At 52.7% G+C, this 18,608-nt stretch overlaps 1 protein-coding gene across 2 annotated transcripts in view; it reads left to right on the top strand.

Moving 5' to 3' along the window:
• Positions 1 to 18,608, top strand: part of mtus2a (microtubule associated tumor suppressor candidate 2a) — a 34,287-nt gene that overhangs the window by 2,015 nt on the left and 13,664 nt on the right. For both annotated transcript variants that reach the window (XM_053847200.1, XM_053847201.1), the window contains exons 2-4: positions 8,938 to 10,986; positions 11,677 to 11,929; positions 15,541 to 15,756. In XM_053847200.1, coding sequence (XP_053703175.1) covers positions 9,040 to 10,986; positions 11,677 to 11,929; positions 15,541 to 15,756 — 2,416 coding nt within the window. In that variant the 5' untranslated portion in view covers positions 8,938 to 9,039. The remainder of the gene's footprint in view (positions 1 to 8,937; positions 10,987 to 11,676; positions 11,930 to 15,540; positions 15,757 to 18,608) is intronic.

Below are 18,608 nucleotides of genomic sequence, written 5' to 3' on the forward strand. Positions count from 1 at the left end.
TCCCAGAGAGGACTCCTCTGTCTCTTTGTCCCGTCACGCAGCCATGCAAGAGTTAACATTTTTCCTCAGCGCGACAGTGGTGATGGAGGTGGGTGGAGGGGCGCAGCAAATCATGCGCTGCTACCACAGACTCCCCTCTCCTCCTCTGCATCTCTCTCTGGCATCCAGCACTTTCATTGCAAGGCTTCGGCAGCCTATTAACAGAGCCCCCCGCACCCCCTCCCTCTTATCTCCCCCAGACTGCTGCAGTCGCTCTATTTTTAAATCATGCTTGTCACCAAACCAATTCCCAGTTCCCACACTCTCTGGTCATGTGTCTATTGTTGGGCGCACGTGTGGCTTCTGCAGCTTCTGAGTGTTGCAGGAGGTCGGCGGTGGTTCAGAGGAGAGCAGGTACCTCCACGAAAAGCCCAGTGCGCCGGACGGCAGCGCGTCTTTGTCCCGGCTTCAGCTGCAGCAGCATTTACTGACCCAGTGCGAGCAGCGTGTCGGTGGGACAGAGGCAGGAGCACATCCTGCTCACTCCGCAGGAAAACACTCGCTTGCTTTTTTCAAATCACTGCACTTGTTTGTTGTTGAATTCCCAGTTCGTGTTGGGCCCTTCGAAGCAGGATCCAGCAATGCAGTGGTGCGTTTGTGCACGTGTGAGAAGCAGGAGAGGGGAGTCGTGATGTGATGTGTTTCCTCACGTTTTACCATCTTTTGTCTTCTCATTCATCCATAGTTGGATGTGATTGGTATCAATTTAACACCTTCTTAAGATTAGAGTTCCGGCTTCCCGCAGTATGAATCAGCTTGGATGAGCAGATGATGAGGTTTGCTTCTCCTCCTGGTTCCTCAAAGAGCGATCACCCACGCTGACCTGGAATCCTGTTAGCGCTGCTGAGTGAGAGTGGAAGATTCCCCCCGAGGAACGGAACGCTATCTGGCTGTCGGTGAGGGAGGGAGGGAGGGAGGGAGGGAGGGAGCTGTTGTCTGCGCCAAAGTGTTTACCTGATGCCACAATGATCAACTGTGGCTTATTGGGATCTGAGTGGCAGAAGAGACCTCTGCAGCCCTTGCAGCAGGCCTGTGTGAATGAATGGCTGTTGGTTTCAGTCCTCTGATACATTGCAGACGCTGCATGACAAGCCAGAAGTGGCTTGAATTAGCCTTTCCACTCACAACATCCAAATGATCCTGTGACCCAGTGCTGGCCAACCTGCTGCTCTGCCCCACTTTCACGCCGCTCTTCACCAGACTGGCTGCTGTTTTGGTCAAGTTGCTGCTGAGATGATGCTTTATACAGGAAATGAGAGTCAGAGCTGTTCCAGCGAGATGTCACAGTATTGTTCAAAGACTCCTGTTTAACTCTGGAACATAGACAATAAACCTGGCCGCACGTGCTCTAAGAAGGAGGGGGCGGGGCTTGGAGCAGGTCCCCACATAGAGGAGTCAAGTCACCACATCTACGCCGCTTGATATTTGCAGGAGGATCAGGGTCAAATGGAGGAGTTTGAAACGTGAGCCAGCAAGCTGGTGACACACAGGGATGAGCTTAGATAGATAGATAGATAGATAGATAGATAGATACTTTATTGATCTCTGAAGAGAAATTCCCATTTCCAGCAGCATGACAGGTGGAAACATAAGAGCAAGTAAAAAAAAAAAAAAAAAAAAAAAAAAAACAATGCTACAATAGGAAATTAAACTTAAAATTAAATTAAAATAAATAACAACAGTTCAGCATGTAAATGTGTCTGTGTGTCACGAACTAAAGTGCACGTGTGTCTATGGTGTGAGTGTGTAGTGAGTCTAGAGTGTATTTGTCCATTTTATCGTCCTCCCCGAGAGATGTTGAAGAGCCGAATGGCGTGAGGGAGGAACGATCTCCTCAGTCTGTCTGTGGAGCAGGACAATGACAGCAGTCTGTCGCTGAAACTACTCCTCTGTCTGGAGATGGTGTTGTGCAGAGGATGACTGGGATTGTCAATGATGGACAGAAACCTGTTCAATGCCCGTCTCTCTGCCACTGATGTGAGGCTGTCCAGCTCTGTGCCAACAACAGAGCCTGCCTTCCTCACCAGTTTGTCCAGGCGTGCAGCATCCTTCTTCTTCAAGCTGCTCCCCCAGCACACTACTGCATACATGAGGGCGCTCGCTACCACAGACTGGTAGAAGATCTGTAGCAGCTTCTTGCAGATGTTGAAGGACGCCAGCCTTCTGAGAAAGTACATGCGGCTCTGTCCCTTTCTGCACAGAGCATCAGTGTTGGCAGTCCAGTCCAGTTTGTCATCCAACTGCACTCCCAGGTATTTGTAAGTGTGGACCACCTCCACACAATCTCCTTTGATAGTGTCTGGTTCTGGATGCGGCGTGGGTCTCCTAAAGTCCACCACCATCTCTCTGGTCTTGGTGGTGTTTAGGAGCAGGTGGTTGGAGTCGCACCATGTGACAAAGTCCTGGATCAGTTTCCTGTACTCATCCTCTTGTCCACTCCTGATGCACCCCACGATGGCCGTGTCGTCTGCGAACTTCTGCACATGGCAGAGCTCCGTGTTGGACTGGAAGTCGGAGGTGTACAGGGTGAACAGGACCGGAGAGAGTAGAGTTCCCTGCGGTGCTCCTGTGCTGCTGGCCACAGTGTCAGACCTGCTGTCCCCCAGCCTCACAAACTGAGGTCTGTTGGTCAGGTAATTAGTGATCCATGCCACCAGGTGTGTTTCAACCCCCATCTCCGTCAGTTTGTCCCTGAGTAGCAGTGGCTGGATTGTGTTGAAGGCGCTGGAGAAGTCCAAAAATGTAATCCTCACAGCACCACTACCTCTGTCCAGGTGAGATAGGGACCGGTGGAGCAGAAAGATGATGGCATCCTCCACTCCCGTCTTCTCTCTGTATGCAAACTGCAGTGGGTCTGCAGCTTGAACCACTCTCCGCTCGTCAGGTGAGCAGCTGCTCAGGTGAAGCCTCACAGTCTGCTCAGCAACACAGCGGCTGCTTGGCCAGGCCTGCTGTGAACAATAAGGAAGTTTGAGTCGACGTATATTGTGTTGCAATCCTCAAGATTGACCAAATGGGAGTTTTGTGGTCACCATCCATCATGCCTTCATCCAACCTTTGTTGAAAGCCTCTTCCAAGCCGAACGACCGATTCTGTCGGAGCCAGTGCGTCATCTGTTTCCACAGAAAACCAGACACGCGCCTGCTCCATTGTGCCTGACGCCAGTCCCTCGGCTGTAGCAGCCTTCACACCTCAGACTCTAGTGAATCATCGCTTCTAACATCGCGGCCATTGTGTCTCCTGTGAAAGTGAGGCGCTATTTCTGTCTCACCTGGTGTTGACAGACACTGAGGGAGGAGGGTTCGTTGGACGGAAGAATAGAGGAAAGACAAATGTAGACTTGCTTCAGCTGAATGCTGTGCCTCCGCTGGCGAGGATGAAGGAGAGTCTCAGTCTCCACACAGACGTGGTCCGGCTGCTTCCTCTGCACCACTGGCCCCTGGTGGGGGGTGGGGGGCCTGCGCAGGGGTCATCATGGATTAGTGAGGTGTGGGGAGCGAAAGTGCTACTCTGCATATTGATGTCAACTCAGTCGCATTACGTCATGTGATTCCATTCCAGAATCATGAATTACGGTGAGGCACCTGCAGCTGCTGCGGCTAGCAACACAAACGTGTGTGTGTGCGTGTGTGTGAGACGAAAGCAAAGTGCTGATGACAAACGGCTTCTGTCATGGCCACATGTGCTGCTGCTGGCCGACAAAACAAAGAGGCTGAGAGACGCGCATGTGTCGCTGGCTTCTCCGTGTTGTTCACGATGATCCGGATGATTATAGCAAGCACTAAATCGTGCACGTCTGAGTGGCAGATGCGGCTGGCGGGGCTTCCAGGACATTTGATTTGAAGTTGTGCTGCCGTGTCTTTCGGGTTCATGGGTGCGTGTTTGGACTGGTCTTCGTCTCGCGGCAGACTCAACCTTCCTGATGCTTTTGTCAGCCAGCATACCTGGATGACTTCTGCTCAGGCTCCTCGGGCACCATGGTGGTGGAGATGCCTGTGCATCTCTGTGGAAACTGAACCGCGTCATCGAGAGCAGGGATTCTTCACCACGCGGCTGGGTTTTTGTTTCACACCTCAGGGCCGTGAGACGCTCCGTTTGAATGCCAACCATGGAGAAGAGAGAATGGTAGTGGCGCCCCCTACAGGAAAGACTGCTCACCCGTTCATTTATGAAAAAGAAAAGGTTTTATAACATGTATGATGCAGCGTTTTCCTCACGGGAGCGCAGAGCTGGGGTTTCCTGCTCTCCCACCCGTCCGGATCATTGTCACCCACATTCACCGTTGCTTCCTGCAGACGGAGGCCGCTCCCGCATCATTCAGCACGACTCCACCGTCGAGTCCTGCCCTCAGCCCATCGTCGCCGGCTCTCACACACAAGCTCTCTGTGGTGAGAGGCGCAGCTCAAGTCTTGCTCCTTCACTGCATCTGTTCTCTGGGGCGATGATTCTCATCGGAGGTCCTGTGAGTCTGGCAGTGTGTCCGGTTGCTGCAAGGACGGGCTGCACGCAGGAGCTGTCAGAGTGAACGAGCTCCTCCAGCCTGCTTCATCTGCCTCAACCCCTTCAAGTGATGCTGGCTCTGGGCTCAGGGTTCTCCATTGGAGGCTTCACTGTGATGCCATGACAACAGAGAGGCGCTCCTCGGCCTCGTGTTCAGGGTCCAGCCTGTTGGTTGCCTTGTGGTTCTGGTGCGGAAACAAAAGCCTCTGAGCCTCATGTAAACATGTGGCAGAATGCGAAAAGGCTACGGTGTGGTTGGTTGAAGTAGCAAGGCAACGTCTTGTTTGTGCCCCGTGATGACACCAGAGATAAGAAGCTCAGTCTTCAGGGTTTTCACAGGATCCGGTGTGAGACAAAGGGACTTGCTGAATTGACATTGGGGGTTTTTTGCCTGCAAGTAGAGGCCTCCGGACGTAGAGTGGTCATGGTATTTTTGCTTTGTTTCAGCAGCTGGTGTTGTGAAGCCCGTGTCTTGAGTCCCCTAACCCTAACCCTAACCCTAACCCTAACCCTAACCCCCCCACTGATGCAACGACCCCAACACAGGGGGCTGCACAGGTTTCGTCCTGCCTTTTTTCCAACCCCCGTCCTCCCCTCGCTGCTCGCTCTGTGGGACCATTAGCATTAGATTCAATATCAGCCTCATCTGCAGAGCTTGACCTCTGAATACCTTATTCATTGACTACTTGTCCCGCCAGCTTCCTGGCTTCTGGCGACCTTCCCAGTGCGCCAGGTCCTTTCACACTGAGGCGTACAACACACACACCTCCACATTTACGTCTGAACAAGCAGATAAAGAAGTGTGATGGGAGGAAATCAGAGTTGAGGAAAGATTCATCCAAACTCTTGTGGATAAGTGCAACCTTGCATATATACTCCATCCACCAGGGACGGGCCATTTGGACAAAACAAGTCAGCACCATGAATGTTGTCATGTCAGCGATAATGATGAGGATAAACCTGTGTTCCTTCTCCTCCATGTGTTGGACACTACAGTCTCTCTGTTTGATGATGGAACTCAACTCCTAGATGCTGCTGGAGAAACATTACCAAGGCAGAGGAGCGCCTCAGAGAACCTGTGAGGACCACTCCATCTCATCAAAGAAACAGGGATCCAGAGAGTCAGAGTCGACCAGTGTCATGATCAAAGGTTCAAACTACCATGGTGAAGCAAAGTCCACCACACTCTCCACAACTGACCACACCGCCGTCAGCGTCTCCTCATGTTCAGGTGTGCAGGTCTGATGCAGCCAGTGAGCCGCGGGTTTATCCAGTTTATGGTGAGATGCAGAAGTGTCACGGTGGAGGTTGTGTTGAGCAGGATATGGTGTGCAGTCAGTTATGGCCCGTCCCTACCGTCCCCAGAACTAAATAGATGTGACTGGTGTAGGGAAATACACTTCTGTATCTTCTGCGTGTTGGTTTACTCGTGAGAGTGACTACCAAAAACCCAAGTTAAAATCCAAAAGAATGTATTCCCTGACAGAGGAGTCTAATGACCCTGACAGAGCTCTGGCTCCACAACTACGCCTGACTTAGACTTAGGTCCAGACCATCTCTGGCCCTGACCCTTTTATGACCCACTTCAGTTCATCTTGGGGTGCAGTCTCCACTGATTGGTCCTGGTCTTCTTACGGTCCTGGTCGTCATGGGTCAGATTCCAGATCTTGTGTCGTCTCCACCACGTCTGAAATCCCTTTAGAATATTTATACATCTGTCCTTTGTTGGCGACAGTGGCAGAGCAGATGACCCAATCCATCCTTATTTGGTATCTTGCTTCTGTCATCTCATCCGTTCTCCATCTGATTCATTGGTTTACGACGCCACAGATGGTCTCCAAAAGGTTCCTTCATCAAGCCTCATGTCCGATGCCATTCCCTTATTCTCCACATCTGTTGAACTCAGTCTTATTATTATTTAACAAAACATTATACAATAATTCAATGTAATAATATAGCTTGATTCATATATTTATTTTGTAATATAATATTATTCCCATAATGGGTCCTCAGAATTTCTGTTCGAAGAAGGCAAACAAAGGCCTGGAGAGATGAGCTGGTGTTCCTGGACTACAGTCTCTTCAGAGAGAGATGAGCTGGTGTTCCTGGACTACAGTCTCTTCAGAGAGAGATGAGCTGGTGTTCCTGGACTACAGTCTCTTCAGAGAGAGATGAGCTGGTGTTCCTGGACTAGAGTCTCTTCAGAGAGAGATGAGCTGGTGTTCCTGGACGACAGTCTCTTCAGAGAGAGATGAGCTGGTGTTCCTGGACTAGAGTCTCTTCAGAGAGAGATGAGCTGGTGTTCCTGGACGACAGTCTCTTCAGAGAGAGATGAGCTGGTGTTCCTGGACGACAGTCTCTTCAGAGAGAGATGAGCTGGTGTTCCTGGACTAGAGTCTCTTCAGAGAGAGATGAGCTGGTGTTCCTGGACGACAGTCTCTTCAGAGAGAGATGAGCTGGTGTTCCTGGACGACAGTCTCTTCAGAGAGAGATGAGCTGGTGTTCCTGGACTAGAGTCTCTTCAGAGAGAGATGAGCTGGTGTTCCTGGACGACAGTCTCTTCAGAGAGAGATGAGCTGGTGTTCCTGGACTAGAGTCTCTTCAGAGAGAGATGAGCTGGTGTTCCTGGACGACAGTCTCTTCAGAGAGAGATGAGCTGGTGTTCCTGGACTAGAGTCTCTTCAGAGAGAGATGAGCTGGTGTTCCTGGACGACAGTCTCTTCAGAGAGAGATGAGCTGGTGTTCCTGGACTACAGTCTCTTCAGAGAGAGATGAGCTGGTGTTCCTGGACTACAGTCTCTTCAGAGAGAGATGAGCTGGTGTTCCTGGACTAGAGTCTCTTCAGAGAGAGATGAGCTGGTGTTCCTGGACGACAGTCTCTTCAGAGAGAGATGAGCTGGTGTTCCTGGACGACAGTCTCTTCAGAGAGAGATGAGCTGGTGTTCCTGGACTACAGTCTCTTCAGAGAGAGATGAGCTGGTGTTCCTGGACGACAGTCTCTTCAGAGAGAGATGAGCTGGTGTTCCTGGACGACAGTCTCTTCAGAGAGAGATGAGCTGGTGTTCCTGGACTAGAGTCTCTTCAGAGAGAGATGAGCTGGTGTTCCTGGACGACAGTCTCTTCAGAGAGAGATGAGCTGGTGTTCCTGGACGACAGTCTCTTCAGAGAGAGATGAGCTGGTGTTCCTGGACTAGAGTCTCTTCAGAGAGAGATGAGCTGGTGTTCCTGGACGACAGTCTCTTCAGAGAGAGATGAGCTGGTGTTCCTGGACGACAGTCTCTTCAGAGAGAGATGAGCTGGTGTTCCTGGACTAGAGTCTCTTCAGAGAGAGATGAGCTGGTGTTCCTGGACGACAGTCTCTTCAGAGAGAGATGAGCTGGTGTTCCTGGACTAGAGTCTCTTCAGAGAGAGATGAGCTGGTGTTCCTGGACGACAGTCTCTTCAGAGAGAGATGAGCTGGTGTTCCTGGACGACAGTCTCTTCAGAGAGAGATGTTTAACCATCAAAGATATTTGTTGCACGTTTCGTGTGGATAGAAAAACAGGTTTTTCTCTCGCCGCTTGTGTGTCCCTGGCTACTTTCAGGATCTGAGAAGTGGCGTCAACATTGTCGGGCGATGCGACAGGAGGGGTTTTCTTTCAAGCTTTTCTCTCTCTCTGTGTGGACAGGAAGCTCCCTGAACGTTTCTTTTTTCCTTAGCAGATCTGTCTGTCTGCTCCTGCGCGTCACGTTCCCTGTTTTCCTTTTGTGTGACTGCTGTAGAGGCAGGGCTGCAGCTGATGTCCACCAGTTAGGGAAGCTCCAGTGAGGCTCCCTGAAGGCGCCAGCAAGCCTTCCAATGCTGCGTCAGCTCAACAACTGATCTGCCAGCAGAGGATCTCAGACCGCTCGGCCGTTTCCGACGTGTTGTGTTTCTGCTGTTTTGAAGCTCACCCTGCCGCCTCTCGAATGTCTCCCTCGTTCGCTGCACAGGCATATGAAAGTCAAGTGCAGTGGATGACCTTCAGCATGAGAGAGGTTTGAGCACCACATGGCTTGGCGCAGCATCAAGATGCCACAGGCAGTGGAAGCTGCTGTGTCTGCAGCTCTCTGCCATCACTGCCACAGAGCACACTGAGCAGCCACCTGCTAGCGAGCGCTGACACCCTGCTCCAGTGTGCATCCGTGAGGCGCACACAGACTGGACTGAGCCTCATACTAACTCAGCCAGTCTGATAGCGCTTGGAGCCGTGGAATAACGGAGCGTATGGCGTGTTGAGAAGAGTGGGAGCCCTGCTGTCTTGGCTCTGTCGCCACAGCCGTGCGCTTCTGCTCTGGCCTGCTTTGTCGTTTCTCTGCTTCCTGATAAGAAGAGGCTAACATTGAACTTTCCGCTGTTGCTTTTGTGCTTTCTTCTAGCTGCAGGAGAACCCTGATCCAGACGATGTGTGCGGACGGAGAGTGCGCGAGTCTGAGGCGACTGTGATCAGACGTGAAGGCAGGTTTCAACAAATATACAGGATGAGCTTCGCTGCTGGTTTTCAGGAAATGCAAGTCAGTGTTGAAGAAATCAGGAACCGACTCCCACGCAGCGGAGACAAGAACGCCAATCAGTTGTCGTCCGGTGGTCAAGGCGGATGTGGAGTGGGCGGCGGCTACAGCCCCAGCACTCTGCCTCCGTTCGTGGCTGACCGTGACCAGCTGGTGATATGGGGCTCTGAGCAAAGCTGTTTGTCACGCCAGCTCCGCCAGTTTGAGCTCGTCGCTTGTCCGGACATACACTCCTTCTTGGACGACGCCCAGCCAGGAGAGGAGAATGAGGACGACGCCGAGAGCTTGAGGGACGGCAAAGATGAAGGTCCAATGTCCATTTCGTCTTGTTCCACTGCCAGCTCTTCCTCCAACGGAGTGAAGAAGAACGACAATGACACCGTGGAGGACAAAGCGCAAAGGGGTCGGGATGTTCAAAGACGGATCATCTGTCACAGCACCGAAGAGCTCGACACATGTTTCACAGACAGCGTTGAGAAGAAGGACGCCTCGGCAGCTGAGAAGGGCCGGCGCAGGAGGGGCCTCAAGGAGTCAAAGTCTGAGACAAACGTTTTTGTTTCCAGTTTCTCAACCCTCTCTTCCGGCGGGAGTCTGTCCAGTTCTCTGGATTACTCCGGGGAGCCCCGCGTGTCCCTCCTCAGCCAGAAGAGCAACCATTCTCCCACTGCCAACAACACTACCTCAGCCCAAGTGACAGGAAGGGCAACCCGAGTCGATGCCAATCAGAACTCCCCTCCCACGCATCATCCTCAGGAGAAACATGGCCAGCACCACGTCCAGGGTCAGCGGCAGGAGGAGGGAGGTCTTCAGCGGAGGAACTCCTCATCTGATGCTGGCCTGGGTCAGAGGAGGAAGGCCGGGTTCGAAGAGCGGGTGCTGCCCCCTCGAAGACAGCAGCTCGTCAGACCCCTCTGCCAGACGGAGACGGAAGCAAGCAGAGCTCAAGCGGCAGAAAGGGCTCGCACTCTATCTTCCGGTCGTGCTGCAGACTCTCAACCGAGCGGCTCAGCCAGAAGGTTTTCCAAGTCGTCGCTACGGGAGCCGTCCGATTTCTCACACCTGTACAGTGTGTGTGGCGTTTCCCAGCAACGCTGCCAGAGTCAGGATGCAAACAAACAAGTCTCACCAGCGCAAAGGCCGCCGGCGGCAAGTCCTCCAAGTCCCGCCACTGAGAAAAGGCCTCCCACTCAACTCACATACAGAAGGAATTGCTCGAGCCCCAACCGCACCAGGGTGGACTCCGGGGCTTGGACTCCTCCACGCTCTCCTCTCAGGACGCCTCAGAGCTCACCGCGCCGGCAGCCTTCCACGTACCTCAGTGCTGCGGCGCGACACACTCCGTCAGGAAGCAACTCTCCTCTCTCAGCTCCAGCTCAGGGCAACGCCTCCTCAAGAGCACCAGCGAAAGCAAATCCAAGCACAACTGGAAACCCCACGCCACCTTTTAACAGCCAGCAGAGCCCACCCAAACCACCTCAGTCTTCAAACTCCTCTCCCAAGCCTAAACCCAAAGGAGTTCGTCCGAAAATCATCACCTACGTCCGGAAAACTCCTCAGCGCAAGCCTCAGGCTGCAGACGGACCGTACCAGGTGTCCTCCCTGCCATCACGCCTGTCGAGCTATGTGCATGGAACCTTAGCTTCTCACAAAGACCCCTCCAGGAGTGAGGAGGACACCAGAGGAGCTGCGCTGCTCAGCGCCTCCAACGTGCTGTTTGACAAGTACCGCCAAGACATGCAGGCCAACATGCTCCCGTCTGGGTTTCTAAGTCGGAGCATCAGAGCCCCTGGCTACACTAACACCGTGCCGCCGGCTCACAGCACCGTAGCTCCACACGGCCACGGACATCCACACAACCACACAGCGGCACCGAAACTGGGCGGGAAGACGGCAACCTTCTACAAGGCATCATCAGAGGTGAGAATGACGCTGAATCTTTGTTGTGACTGGACTGTGCCTTTCTTTCTGTAAAGGTGTAGACCAGGCCTGGTCAACCCGCCGCTCCCCAGCCACAAGCGGCTCTTCACCAAATGAGCCGCCAGACTGGCTGTGAGTTGGGTCAAGTTGCTGCTGAGATGATGCTTTATACAGGAAATGAGAGGAAAGAGTCAGAGCTGTTCCAGCGAGATGTCACAGTACTGTTCAAAGACTCCTGTTTAACTCTGGAACATAGACAATCAACCTGGCTGCAGGTTCAATGGCTCTCTGCTCGTCAGGTGAGCAGCTGCTCAGGTGAAGCCTCACAGCCCGACGTGTTTGGAGCATGTGCTCAGCAGACCAGCGACGGCTGGGCCAGGCCTGCTGTACAGCATCAGCTGCTGCTCTAGAAGGGGAAAGGAAGGGAGTCCTACAAGTCAAGCAAAATGCACTTGTGAATATTTTTCCTTCTACGTGTAAATAGATTTACGAAGGACAGTATCATCTGCTGTTCAGCATTCAGGAGCACGTTGGTCCGATGGACCCTCGACCCTCATGTGACGTGACTGGAAGAGACCTGAAATAAACCGCAGCAGCTTCCAGTCCAAGTCGGATCAGGAGCGTATCGTGCAGGAATGTTCAGAAGCCGCTCTGCTCAATGTTTCAAAGCAGCCCTGCCTTTCTCGTCAGGTTGGATGTGCCGCTGCTTTTAAAGAGTCTTCTGCTGAGGAGCCGATGAAGTCTGGGACAGCAGCTCAGCCTGAGGGCAGCAACAGTCTCCTGCGCTCTGGCAGAGGACTGCGCCTGGGTTTGGGCGCCGTCCACCGCACTGCATCACTGAAGGGCAAAAGCAGCGGTCAAGGTCCGCGGGCGACGCTGATCTACAGCCAACCCATCCAACCTCTTCCTCCTGCCGCCGCTCAAACACACCACGGCAACGCAGGTAGGATTTGGATTCATACCATTATAATAAGAGCAGGAACGCTGCACGTTTGACAACTGTACAAGCAGACTCAGAGCGTCCCTCGTCTCACCCACACAGCTGACAAAGACGTGCCCTCCACGGCTTCCTTTGTCCTAATATTTCTGATGTTCATGACCACGAATTGGAGCATTATAACAAGGCTTTCCTCCCTGCTGCCCCTGCTGTATGAAAGTGTATTTTTCCTTTCTAAATAGTGAGTAAAATATGATACTTCTGTCTGGCTGAAAGTTATTGTGAACAAAAGAGATGAAAACAGTACATCCACATGTATTTCACCGGTGCCATGTCAGACTCACTGTGACTCGTGCAGATGGCTCTGTTGTTTGAACTGCATTCATCTTCTGTGGTTTGGTTGAAATGTTTGGGGAAACTCTTCCTGCTGCTGAAGTTGGCTCAGCTTGAAGAGCTTCCTCTGCTCCTCCTGCATCACACACGCACACACACACACACACACACACACACACAGTGTGTCAGTCCTTTGTCTCGTGTGGTGAAAAACCTTGTCACAGTTCTCTCTCCTAAAATGCTTGTTTTCCATGGCCTTATTGAAGATGTCACTCAGACTCTGAGGCTTTAGAATTTGTTGATGGTCCCTGACTGATGGCGGCTCCTAGCATTAGCGCTGCCTGTGAGAGTGTGTCCTCCATCAGTGAAGCCTCATGGGGACGCAGAAGAGGACGCCACCGTGTTGTCACCTTGGCAGCGGGAGAGCTGCGTGTGTTGATGTGGACCAAGGCAGTTTATGGTGAGATGCAGAACTGTGTTTGACAGGATATGGTGTACGGTAAGTTACCGCCCGGAGTGTTGTCATTGAAATGACCAACATACAGTCGAACACTGTGAAATGTGAAGGTCGTGCGTGCAACCTTGAAGTCAGATGTGAGTGGTTCTGCGCTGATTCCAAACCAGTCATCTGTCAACTGACTGAGATGGAACGTCCTGCCTGCTGGTGCCGGTGGCTGCCTGTCACCTGACAAGCGCACTCTTTAGGTCCGCCGTTTTCATTTGCAGAATAAATCTGCTCCACTCAAGGTCAAGGTCGCTGTGCGACACTGCACTGCAGATGAACTCAGAACAGTCTCATGTTATTAATGTGCGTTTTCATCAGTCAAAGTCATCGTCATGCTGATAACATGTATGTTGTAGAGCAGTCATTCTTCACCGTAGAGGTCCATGGGAGGTCCGCCAGCGCCCCCTAGAGGGCCGCGAGAAGTGACCTGTTCCAGCCCTGTGGGCCGTGAGAGGCTGAGTCTGAACCCATGAGCCACGTATGGTGGCAGCAGTGAGTCAGTGAAGTGACTTGACAGCTGCACATCTGTGATAGTCACCAACTATGGAGAAGTTCTTGGAAAGAAACAACGATGAAGACAGTGGTGGCGCCCCCTACAGTACACACTGTTCACCTGTTGGAGCAGGTTTGAAAATGGATGACAACATTGTATACTTTATTTATTATTTATTTATGAAAATATACGTTATATATATTTATTTTTATTTTTATTCAGAATTGTATTCATGACGTCCCCATCAGAAAAGCAATAGATCATCCTCGTCCTTCCAGTGTTGCCGTGGAAGAGGGAGCACAGGAGGAGGCGAAGCGTGCCACCAGTGAGGACACGGGCGACTGTTGTCCTCATCTACCTGCCAGGCCAGAGTTTGTTACCTGAGCTCCTTTAGTACTGATGCGGCGGAGCACGCTGTGCCAAACCGAGGGAGCCAGCAGGGATAGAGCTTTTCTGCTGCCCAGGAAATTGCTCTGGAGGCGGACAGGAAGAGGGCTTTACTGGAGGCTCCTGCCCAGTGGACCTGTGCTTCCTAGCTGCGCGTGCCACTGTTTGGCGTCAGACAGGGAGGCTGACAACTGTCAGCCCATGGAGGCAGCGCCTGCGCTTCAGTCTGACTCTGCTCCTTTTCAATCACGTTCTCATCCCGTTCCGGTGTGGGAGCACAGTTGGCTGTCCAACACTGTGCTGTGCAGTGTGGAGCGATGGTGAAGCAGGGAAGAGACACGAGGAGCCCACGGTGTCATTTGCTTGAGTCGCTGGTGTGGAGGTGGGTTGTGCTTTGCTTCAAAGCCGGCAGCAGTCAGACGGACGTGAAGTGCTGACCAAGCGAATGCTTGGAGTGCAATTTCAATGCCATTGAAAACTCTGTATCTTTTGGTTTCTCTGCTTGGATGAGGAAGACAACAAAATGGTAATGTGGCTCCGTCTTGTGAAATGCGAAGATCATTGGGGATGATTTCTTTTTTGCTGAAGTAAAAAAGTGGTTTTGGCCTGAGAAGGTCGACCTGTGGCGCACAGACTAACACGGAGCTGCTGGAGTCCAAACAGTGAGGAGAGATGAGTGGCTGCTCCAAACCTTCTGCCTATTGTGGTGAAGGAGTTTGACACACTCTGACTAGTAGGGACGGGCCATAACTGACTGCACACCATATCCTGCTCAACACAGTCTCCACCGTGACACGTCTGCATCTCACCATAAACTGGATAAACCCGCGGCTCACTGGCTGCATCGGAGGTGCACACCTGAACATGAGGAGACGCTGACGGCGGTGTGGTCAGTTGTGGAGAGTGTGGTTTCTTTGATGAGATGGAGTGGTCCTCACAGGTTCTCTGAGGCGCTCCGCTGCCTTGGTTCACATCAACACATGCAGCTCTCCCACTGCCAAGGTGACAACACGGTGGCGTCCTCTTCCGCGTCCCCATGAGGCTTCACTGATGGAGGACACACTCTCACAGGCAGCGCTAATGCTAGGAGCCGCCATCAGTCAGGGACCATCAACAAATTCTAAAGCCTCAGAGTCTGAGTGACATCTTCAATAAGGCCATAGAAAACAAGCATTTTAGGAGAGAGAACTGTGACAAGGTTTTTCATCACACAAGACAAAGGACTGAGAGTTTGGATCATGATCTGGAGAATAGACTCTGACTCCATGATCATTTCTTCACCTGATGGTTTCTCATGTGTCTCCAGCAGCATCTAGGAACTGTGTCCAGACTGCTCCATAGTTCAAGTGTTCAGAGACATGAGACACAGCAGACAGACAGACAGACAGACAGAGGGCTCCATTGAAGCCCTAAATAAAGCTGGCAGAGCAGCCTGTCAGACACCAGCGGCTTCTACCAGAGACCTGAAACATTGAGTTGCTCATCTCTGCACTGCAGAGTTCACTCTTCTATTGAGACGTCAACAAACCATGGTGTTGGAGACAAACTCCACTCCTGAGTTCCATCATCAAACAGAGAGACTGGAGTGTCCGACACATGGAGGAGAAGGAACATGGCTTTATCCTCATCATTTATCATTATCATCATTCATCATTAAGTTTATTGTGATAACCTTTTGGGTCCGTGTGGCCCGTCCCTGCAGCCTATGGATCCATGAATGGAGACATCCTTGAGAGTTCAGGCTCATCTGTGGGGTGACGTTAGGTTGCCCTGCTGACTTGGTCTGAGGGAACTTTGGCACCAGGATATAATTCCCCTCTACAGCTTCACTGTTGCACTCGCATCATCACCAGATGTAATTCTTGAGTCAGAAAAGGCAGCTCCCTTTTCTTTCAACAGAGGATGAAGCGTTCATGCGGCGTGCAGCTCTTCCTGCCTCGGCGACAGTGACGGCCCAGGCCCAGATCCTGGCCTCCAGATCCGTGCTTCCCAAGCCCAGCCAGACGGGTCTGCGCCAGCCAGGCTTCGGCTTTGTGAGGACCGCCAGCGTTTCCTGGGTGGCCTCCGCCCACTCTGCTGACAGCACACAGAGCGACCCCTGCAGGACAGCTCAGCGTGAGTCTTACAAACCGAGCGACTCGCCCTCACAAAGCTCTCCTCTCTTTCTTGCTGTTTGCATTCATATCTCCACCCACCTACCTTATGGCACTTCCACCCTCACTATTCCTGACCGGATCGTCAACTCGAAGAGACATTTTTCAGTTGGGAAGGAGAGAGTGGCCCTGCTGAGTCGGCAGCTGCCCAGAGCTGGTCCTCACTTTTCAGTCAGAGGTCTTCTATGACGTCCTGGAGCCATGTGCAGCATGAGAGCTGCGTGTGTGTGTGTGTGTGTTCTTCTATCTTTGTGAGGACCGCTGTGAGTTTTTCACCCACAGAGTGAGGATATTTTGGCAGGTCCTCACTTTGTCAAGCCTCAGTTTGAGGGTGAAAACTACCAAACAGCCGGGTCACTGTGCTTCAGTTTGGTTCAGAGTCAGGTTCAGCTGAGTCATGTGTGTCAGATGGTGAGGTTCAGGGGGAGAGGCTGGGGAAGGGCTGATGGCAATGACGGTCCTCACTAAGATAGGGAGACAATCGTGTGTGGGTTAGGGTGGGGGCCAATTCCTCACAACACACTATCCTCATGGGGACCTTATGTGGTCGTGGGGACCTTTTGCTGGTCCCCACACGTCCAAACCTCAATTTGAGGATGAAGACTTCCAAATAATGGGCTTCCAGTTTGGTCCAGGGTCCTGGTTCAGGAGAGCCGTGTGTTATGGAGGGTTAGGTTCAGTGGGAGAGGCTGGGGAAAGGGTGATGGGAAACCTTACAATGTCCCCCCGTGGATGGCAATACAAAGGCGTGTGCGTGTTTTCCAGGGTTGCTCTGTGTTTATGGACGTCAGGATCATTTTCAGTCCAGATGGCTTTGGCCCGGCTGGTCGCTCCCTGCTCTATGAGAGCAGCCAGCGGCTGGTGCTCGCCCGGGTCAGACACGGAGCGGCAGTGAGGATGGGACTGTGGTCTGAACTCTGTGGGCGCCTCTGAGGAGCAGGAGGAGGAGGGCCAGGCGGGGCTGCATCTCAGCTTGGTGTGAATGGACAGGTGAAGGTTGCAGCCATAGATGGGAGCGCGCAGCAGGTCGGGGCTGATCGCTGCAAACGTGTGTCGGCGTGCCGTGTGGCTAGTGAGCTGTCTGTGAGGTAACTGCATGTGTTTTTAATGTGACCTACATAGAGACTGCCTTCTCTCCCAGTTACAGCTGACGTCAGCGCCTGCACCCTCTCGCGCGTCAGGCTCCCTGTAATGTCACCGCTCCTTCCCCTGGTTCCCCTTCTGCTTGTCATCCCTCCGTCTCATTGGCTGCACTTGGGCAAAGACGGCCCCTGAGTAAAGCAGGAAATCACCACCGAATTTTCATTTTGATGCTTTGGATTGAACTGGGCTTCGTCTAAAAAAGCGAGAAGAAAGAGGGCAAAATGGAGGTGTTGAAGCGCAGTCTGGTATCGACCCGTGGAGCCCGCGTGTCATTGATGGCGGGGTTAATAGAAAAATGGAGCAGCAGCAGCCGTATTGACCAGTGGCTGACTCTGTCTCAGTGTTTGTCCTCTGGTCCTGAACGTGGCAAACCCCTGGAGGACTGCGGTCCTCCCTCCACTGGATAAATGCCGGCCAGCCAACCCGAGAGGGAGTGGCACAGCCGGGCGGATCCACGAGCTCCGCCGTCACAGCAGAAGACTTCAGTGAAGTGTACATTTGCTCCAGAGCAAATCTGAAATCCGGACTCTGTCGACTGAGGAGTGGATGTGATGCTGAGCGAGGCCATCTTGGTGTTCTCCTCTGTGGCTCTGAACTGGGACCAAAGCGGGGTCAGGGATGACGGATTGGTGCTGCGGACGGCGCAGGTGCCTGCAGGGCACCAGCAGCAGATGTACTTTGGCTTCTGTCTCCACACGGTGCACGTGACCTTTCCACCTGGAGCGTTTGAACTCTTGGCCTCATTTGAAACTGCAAAATAGAGAGAGAGACGCTTCTAGCGGAACACATGATGCTCTGGCCCGAGCTCTGAGGAGAGCACAGTTGCCTCCTGACACACGTGTGGCCCTGCGGACTCTCCCTGGTGGAGGTGCGCCGTGGCCCTGAGGGAGGTCTGTGAAGCCTGGTCCAACCACAGCACACTGCACTGTCCTCCTCTTCCTCCGTGCTTCAGTTGGACCTGAGAGGAGAGACGCTGCCCGGGTCCATCTGTGGATGATGCCGCGGAGCCTGAAGCTCTGTTTGGCTCAGAGAAAGGCATCGCCTCCGACTGATCAGCAGGCTATCCACTTGGTTCAGTGGCTGTCACCAATCCGACAAAGCACCAGAGAGTCATGTGGCCAGGAGGAGGCACTGACCAGATGTCTTCAGCTGAGCAGGACTGAGCCCTAACTCTGACCCACCCCCTCACAGTGCCGTCACACCTTTCCCCAACCAAAGCAAAGATGGCAGGAAGGTCAGTTGGACACCGCCTGAGCTCATCCCTCGTCCTGAAACTAGCTCATGTATGTTCGGTCAAGGCCATCACTGCTTTGTCATGGACAGCTGTACGCATCATAATACTAACAGCTGAGCCATAAGAATCTTTACTGGTTCAGTTATCATACTCACGTCTGTATTATCCAGAGAGACGGTGAAATAAGGAGCTGTCCTCCAAGTGTGATGGATCCAATATCTCGCCTGAAAGATGCATCGATGCTTCCAGTTGTTTCTCTGCGCCCTTGCTAACACAGTGGTTAGAAGGACTGGAGCCAGTGACTCCACGGGTGCAAGCACCGTCCTGAAATCCATCAGGATATGAAGTAGGACCCATGACCTGTCCACCGCGTGGAGCGCCTTGATTTATCTGGCCTGTTTGCATGCACGATCGCTCAGGCCGTTGGACTGGTGTCC

Source organism: Synchiropus splendidus, chromosome 17 (genome assembly GCF_027744825.2).
Source record: "Synchiropus splendidus isolate RoL2022-P1 chromosome 17, RoL_Sspl_1.0, whole genome shotgun sequence".
NCBI lineage: Eukaryota > Metazoa > Chordata > Actinopteri > Syngnathiformes > Callionymidae > Synchiropus > Synchiropus splendidus.